The sequence below is a fragment of the Phacochoerus africanus genome, chromosome 3 (genome assembly GCF_016906955.1).
Source record: "Phacochoerus africanus isolate WHEZ1 chromosome 3, ROS_Pafr_v1, whole genome shotgun sequence".
In the NCBI taxonomy this organism is placed as follows: Eukaryota; Metazoa; Chordata; class Mammalia; order Artiodactyla; family Suidae; genus Phacochoerus; species Phacochoerus africanus.
In genome coordinates this window covers 56,186,462-56,194,081 of record NC_062546.1, presented here as the reverse complement: position 1 = coordinate 56,194,081, position 7,620 = coordinate 56,186,462, and the positions used below count along the sequence as shown (strand labels likewise).

Here is a 7,620-nt window from a genome sequence, read left to right as displayed (position 1 = left end):
ATCCTTAACCCATTGGGCGAGGCCAGGGATCCAACCTGAGTCCTCATGGATACTAGTTAGATTTGTTTCTGCTGTGGCACAATGGGAACTCTGCAGTAACCAGTTTTAAAGTGAAACGAGTAATGTTTTATTACCTATTTTTGAATTACATATAATTTTGATAATTTTATAAAAAAAAATTTTATAATTTTAAAAATTTGTTATTTGTCTTTTTAAGGTCGCACCCTCAGCATATGGAGGTTCCCAGGCTAGAGACAGAATCAGAGCTGCAGCTGCCAGCCTAAAGCACAGCTACAGCAACACCAGATCCGAGCTGTATCTTCAGCCTACACCACAGCTCATGGCAGTGCTGGATCCTTAACCCACTGAGCGAGGCCAGGGATCAAACCTGTGTCCTCATGGATGCTAGTCAGATTCGTTTCCACTGAGCCACGATGGAAAATCCATTGGTTTTTAAATAGCCATTAAGTTACACTTTTGCACATTTATTCATTCCATAACTTATTAAGTGCCAACTAAATATGTTACAAGTATCAAGACTGATGGGCTCTGCCTGAAGACTATAGTTACCTTTTATCTGTTAATTTGGGCCATTTAAAAAAAAAAAAAAAAGAGATACAGGCCGTGAATCTAAATACCAGCATTAAAACAAAAATATTTATTCATCAGGAGTTGGGGTTTGTAAAATGCCAATATCTGGAGAGGTAAAAAATCTAGATGGATTGATTTCCTTCTGTAGTTTTCTCTGGGTATGTATTCACAGATCCTGTGTTCATTCTTCTTACTTAAAATACAAATGTGGAAAGTGTATGTACATTTCTTTTCTCAAACACTAACAAAGATTTCAGATAATGTCTTTTTTTTTTTTTTGTCTTTTCTAGGGCTGCACTCATGGCACATGGAAGTTCCCAGGCTAGGGGTCTAATTAGAGCTGTAGCCACTGGCCTACGCCATAGCCACATGGGATGCGAGCTGTGTCTTCGACCTACACCACAGCTCATGACAACGCCAGATCCTTAACCCACTGAGCAAGGCCAGGAATTGAACTGGCAACCTCAACGTTCCTAGTCAGATTCATTAACCACTGAGCCACGGCAGGAACTCCTCAGATGGCATATCTTTGTTAGCTAATACCTTTTCCCGTATTTTCTTTTTTCATTATATCCACATGCTTTCTTCTTCTAACATTCTTAGCAGATCAGGGCTCCTCTTTGAAAACAAAAAACAAAACAAAACAAGAATTAGGAGGCCAGCCACTTAACATCTTTTCCTAAATCAGAATTTAACTAAGCCTTGGAATTCAGATACACAAGTACTTTCTCAGATCGATGTTCTTGTACATTTAAGCGTTAGGGCTGTAAATACTGAGCCTCTAGCCCATTCAGCTCCAAGAAGGTGTATTCTACAGAAGCAAACCCGCCTATACATACAGAGGAAGCCAATCTTGATCTTTCTTGAGACCCCGAGTCTCAGGCCTCAACAGTTTGCAGCCTAAACCCTGCCATCGAGTCTATCTAGTCTTGACTACTTTCTCCTAGTCTTCAAAGATGCTATTCTAATACCAACTCTAATTCAACTCTGAAGTAGAAATCCCGAGGGTCAAATTAAACATACTGCTGTCAAAGCACAAGCCAGACAAACATATGATTCATTATCTTGATCAAACACCAAATCCTCATCCTAAATTCTATTCTCATGTGTTTGATTCAGAAAAAATTACAATGTAGCCTATATTCCCTGTAACTCAGGATCCACATTCCTGTGGAAATGATGGTAAAAATTCCATACTAAATATAATAATTAAATTTCTATAATAGTCCACAGTACTAATTATTAGTTTATTCATTTTTTTTTTTTGACTTTTCCATGGCCGCACCCTCGGCATGTGGAGGTTCCCAGACTAGGGGTCTAATTGGAGCTGTAGTGGCCAGCCTACACCACAGCCACAGCAACACGTGATCCAGGCCAAGCCAAGTCTGTGACCTGCATCACAGTTCACAGCGATTCTGGATCCTTAACCCAGTGAGGGAGGCCAGGGGTCAAACCTGCAACTTCATGGTTCCTGGTCGGATTTGTTAACCACTGAGCCACGACGGTTACTCCCGTTAGCTCATTCTTTAAGTAAAAATGTAAGCTCTGAATTTTTTTTTATCACATTTTGCCATTTCTAAAATTAAGATTAACCTTAGATCTGGTTTATATCGTGTTGACTTGTTTTTTTTCCTGAATGGCTGTTTATGTTAATATATTACCATTACCTCCAGCAGAGTCTTAAATATCAAACTTCTTCCTACACTATGGCTTCCCTCTGGCTGTGGACCTCTTTCCTTGCGTTTACAGCCAAACTCTCTTTAGGGTATTTGAACATTTCCTATTAAACAGAGGTATCAAGATTTCTGCAACTTGTTCCTTTTTAATGGACATTGAAGTTATGAATCAAATTACTGTTAAAATATTCTTGGGAGTTCCCGTCGTGGCTCAGTGGTTAACGATCACCCGTTGCTATGGCTCTGGTATAGGCCGGGGTCTACAGCTCTGATTAGACCCCTAGCCTGGGAACCTCCATATGCCACGGGTATGGCCCTAGAAAAGACAAAAAAAAAAAAAGATAAAATATTCTTTAGTCAACATCCTTGAACATTCTGTAGAATGGAATTCTAGAAATGGAATTATTGGGTTTAAAAGAATGCACTGTGTGCCTGCCCAAACCATATTGAAGTTCTAAGCCCCAGTACCTTGGAATGTGACCTTATTTGGAGAGGGGTATCTTTATAGTTAAAAGGAGGGCACTGGGGGGGTTCTAAGCCAATGTTTGGTGCCAGATATGCCCAAAGGGAAGATGATATGAAGATACAGGAAAATGCCATGTAAACATGAAGAGTTATCTGTAAGCCAAAAGACATTTGGAACTGAGCCTTTGTCCACAACCTTCAGGAGACAATCCTGCCAATCAATAACTTGATTTTGGACTCTAGCCTCCAAAACTATGAGACAATACATTACTGTTGTTTAAGCCACTCAGTTGGTGGTACTGTTACGGCAGCCCTAGAAAACTGATTCAGCACACCCCTCCAAACTGCTGGGACAATTTATACCTTATCCAATCGTGTAGGAAATAACTTTCCCTCTAACCCCCCGCAACTTCACCAGTATTGAACGATCAATCTTTGCCATGTTTTGCTAATTTTGAAGACATGAATAAATGGTACCTTTTTTTTCTTCTTGGTCTTTTTAGGGCCACACCCGAGGCATGTGGAGGTTCCCAGAGTAGGGGTCCAATCGGAGCCGTAGCCACCAGTCTATGCCACAGCCACAGCAATGCAGGATCCTTTATATTATTACTTTTTTTTTTGTTTTGTTCTTTTAAAGGCTGTACCTGCAGCATATGGAGGTTCCCAGGCTAGGAGTTGAATTGCAGCTACAGCTGCTGGCCTACACCACAGCCACAGCAACTCAGGATCCAAGCCACATCTGTGACCTACACCACAGTTCACGGCAATGCCAGATCCTTAACTCCCTGAGCAAGGCCAGGGATCGAATCTGAGTCCTCATGGATGCTAGTGAAGATTAGTTTCCACTGAGCCACAACGGGAACTCCATGGGATATTGACTTTAAATGCATACTTCCTTGTTTTTTTAATACAGTGTTAGTACATTTCTGTGGTTTTATTTCCTTTTATTTTAAAAATTCTAAAGTTGATTCAAATGGATTGACACTTTCAAGTAACCTTTTACATCTATGCTCTGATTTCAATATTGTTTGATACAATAACAAAATGATTAAACAATATGTTCAACTTAAAAAATGGTTAACTAGTCATTCATTTATTGACAATCTACTACACAACTTTTATTCTCTAGAATTATCGCATGTATTAAGAAATTCATAAAAGGAAAAAGCTAAACTGGAAACTACCACCTTAAAAAAGCAAAATTAATTTCATATTTATAGTATGTGATATTAAGTCCCATATCCAAAAAAAAGGGTATGATTTGTAGTAATTAAGGATTATGCTTTTGAATTAAGTTCATCAATGACCTTACTATTGGAAGCACATCATAATTCTACATGCAAAGTTACAAAGTACTATAGACTATAGGAGCATCTTTGTAACATTAAAAAAAAAAAAATACCTTGATTTAAAAATTGTTTCCTGAAACAATAATCAGTGAGGCATATCTGTCCTCAATCAAAAATGCTTATCATGTGAGGGGATTATTTTCAGTCTTCTTTCACTGATTTGTATTGGCCTTTGTATGAGTTAAGAGGTGAGATTTCATGTTATTTGATTGAATAAACTTCCTGCGACAGCCTTCAAAGGGACACACGAAAGGTTTCTCCCCGGTGTGGATGCGCACATGTGTACGCAAATTGAAGGATAGTGAAAAGCGTTTTCCACATCCTTCAAAAGTGCAGGGAAATGGCTTCTCTCCAGTATGAACCAGAAAATGCCTTTTTAGTTTTGCGCTCTCCTTGAAGGCCTTCCCGCATTCTGCACACACGTGATCCCGGGGACTGTGAACGGAGAGATGCTTTCTCAGAGAAGCTCTACTGATGAACTCTCTTGTGCATCCACTCTGAGGACAGACAATTTTCTCTGGAGCACTTTTATTTTTACTTGGCTTCGTCCTAGCACATTCTTTGAGAGCTTCAGGATCTGAAAAGTCAGTGCTGGGTATTTTTCCAGGAGGAAGCTTCTTGCCTGGCATGTACTCAGAAAACTCAAGAAGTGAATTCTCTCCGACACTTGGTTGAGGAAGTTCTTGTTTTGCCCCCTTTTTCATGTATTCCAAGGAACAATCGAGAAGTGAGCTTGCTGTAAGCACCTGTTGAGAGAGCTCTTGTTCTGATCCTTCTTTCAGGCAGTCAAGGGACTTAAGAAGTGAGTCCTCTTCCACGAGGGGTTCAGAAAACTCCCCTCTTATTATGCATTCTATGTAACAGTCAGAGAAGGAATCCTCCTCGACAACCCGAAAGCTAGTCTCATAGCACACATCTTCATCGCTTAAGGTCCAGGCCTCGTCAGGTGGTTCCTGCTGGGCTGCCTGTGACTGGTCCCTGCTGACAGCTCTTCCACCCAGGCCTTTCTTTTCCCTTTTCTTCAGCTGCTGGTCCATGTCGTCCTGTGAGCTCCCTCCTTGAAGGTTTGCACCAGAATAGATCAACCACTTCCACGGAGTAGGGATCTGGGCGAGTTGTCTTCAGAAAGCACCTGCTTGAGATAGTTGCCATTAGCTAAAATACATTCCAACATTAGAGCCATTGTCAGAAAATGAACTCAAAAAAAGGGGCCTGGAACTCACTTTCCAGCAACAGAATGGCTACATGTATATCTTTATTTTTTTTATTTTTTATTTTTTTTGTCTTTTTGCCATTTCTAGGGCCGCTCCCGCAGCATATGGAGATTCCCAGGCTAGGGGTCTAATCGGAGCTGTAGCGGCTGGCCTACGCCAGAGCCACAGCAACGCGGGATCCGAGCCACGTCTGCAACCTACACCACAGCTCACGGCAACACCGGATCCTTAACCCACTGAACGAGGCCAGGGATCGAACCCGAAACCTCATGGTTTCTAGTTGGATTTGTTAACCACTGAGCCACGACGGGAACTCTGATGTATATCTTTAGCTAACTCTGTAAGAGAGTAAGAGAATTAGGTGTGATGTACACAGGTTGTAATCGTTTCTTTCCTGGGTATCCCCGACAAGTTACCTGACCTCTGATTGATCACCTAACATTCACTGGGTACTCACTATGTGCTAGCCCTTCTCTAGGCTATTCAGGAGTTGGGATACATCAGGGAAGAGACATAACAAAACATCTGTGCCTCATGGAGTATGTGCTCTTGTGCACATACAAATAATGTACGTTTTGGAGTTCCCATTGTGGCTCGGTGGTTAACGAATCCGACTAGGAACCATGAGCTTGCAAGTTTGATCCCTGGCCTTGCTCAGTGGGTTAAGGATCCGGCGTTGCCGTGAGCTGTAGTGTAGGTTGCAGACGCGGCTCGGATCCCGCGTTGCTATGGCTCTGGCGTGGGCCGGTGGCTACAGCTCCGATTTGGCCCCTGGCCTGGGAATCTCCATATGCTGCAGGAGCGGCCCTGGAAAAAGGCCACAAAAAGACACACACAAAAAATAATGTACATTTTATGTAATAAGGCAAAGTGCTATAGAATAAGCCAAGGGATGTATAACTGAATCACTTGCTGTACACTTGAACACAACCTTTTACACTGGAGTTTCAATTAAAAAAAAAAAAGTTCTCTTGTGGTTCCGTGGGTTAAGGATCCAGCATTGTCACTACAGCTGCACAGGTTCAGTCCCTGACCTGTAACTTCTAAATGCCGTGGGCACAGCCAAAAAAAGCCAAGGGACTGGCAGAAAAAAGTTTGCAATTTTAAATAGAAAGGAAACTCCTGGCAAACCTTGACTGAGGTAGTGGCAGTTGACTGAAAACCTGAAGGAGGTGAGGGAGCAAGATATGCTATATCTTATGTAACACTCCTATGAAATTCAAATTAAATGCATAAAAAGTACTTAGCACACAGTTCATGGGATAGAGCAAATTCTGATCACTCACGTGCACTCCTGTTTATTTTACCTTTGTATTAATCCTTTAAGGAGAGTTGTTGAATGCCGTTTAAGTGCCAGGTACTATTCTAGAACAAGGGTGGCATTTTTTTCTTGGAAGAGCTGGAAAAACTCTTAAGTTTTGTGAGCCCTATAGGTCCATGTCATAGTTATTCAGCTGTCACTGTAGCACAGAAGCAACAGCTGACAGGACACAGAGGGTAATACACTGTAGAGGCTGATTTGGGCATAGACTGTAGTTTGCCCATCCTTGTTCTGGAAGATGGGGATCCAGAGAATAAACCATGGAAAATCCATGCATTCCCGTCTCTTATGTATGCAAGTCAAAAATAAAGGCACAAGTGAATTTGGCCCTAAATGGATTTTGATCATTCTCTTAAAAAATCTAAAAAGGGGGAGTTCCTGTTGTGGCGCAGTGGTTAACGAATCCGACTAGGAACCATGAGGTTGCGGGTTCGGTCCCTGCCCTTGCTCAGTGGGTCAAGGTTCAGGCGTTGCCGTGAGCTGTGGTGTAGGTCGCAGACGCTGCTCGGATCCTGTGTTGCTGTGGCTCTGGCGTAGGCTGGCAGCTACAGCTCCGATTCGACCCCTAGCCCGGGAACCTCCATGTGCCACGGGAGCGGCCCAAGAAATGGCAAAAAAAAAAAAAAAAAATCTAAAAAGGAGTTCCCATCTTGGCTCAGCAGTAACAAACCCGACTGGAGTAATGAGGATGTGGGTTTGATCCCTGGCCTTGCTCAGTGGGTTAAAGATCTTGTGATGCTGTGAACTGCAGCATAGGTTGCAGATGTGGCTTGGATCTGGCATTGCTGTGGCATAGGCCGGCAGCCGTAGCTCCGATTCAACCCCCTAGCCTAGGAAACTCCATGTGCTGCTTGAGTGCAGTGCCCCCCACCCCCCCCATCTAAAAGTAGCATAATATCCATGAAGATGTGGGTTCCATCCCTGGCCTCACTCAGTGGGTCAGGGATCCAGCGTTGCCATGAGCTGTGCTGTAGGTGGCAGATGTAGCATGGATCCTGAGTTGC

At 42.5% G+C, this 7,620-nt stretch overlaps 1 protein-coding gene across 1 annotated transcript; it reads right to left on the bottom strand.

Annotated features, from left to right (window-relative positions):
- Positions 1 to 3,973: 3,973 nt before the first annotated feature.
- On the bottom strand, positions 3,974 to 5,218 carry ZFP42 (ZFP42 zinc finger protein). Its single transcript, XM_047770384.1, has one exon. It carries the CDS (start codon positions 5,116 to 5,118, stop codon positions 4,234 to 4,236), a length of 885 nt encoding a protein of 294 aa, XP_047626340.1. The 5' UTR covers positions 5,119 to 5,218; the 3' UTR covers positions 3,974 to 4,233.
- Between the last annotated feature and the right edge of the window lie 2,402 nt (positions 5,219 to 7,620).

Bases quoted from the DNA above. Each gene is read 5' to 3' on its own strand.
- ZFP42 (XM_047770384.1), bottom strand. From the start codon at position 5,118: ATGGACCAGCAGCTGAAGAAAAGGGAAAAGAAAGGCCTGGGTGGAAGA.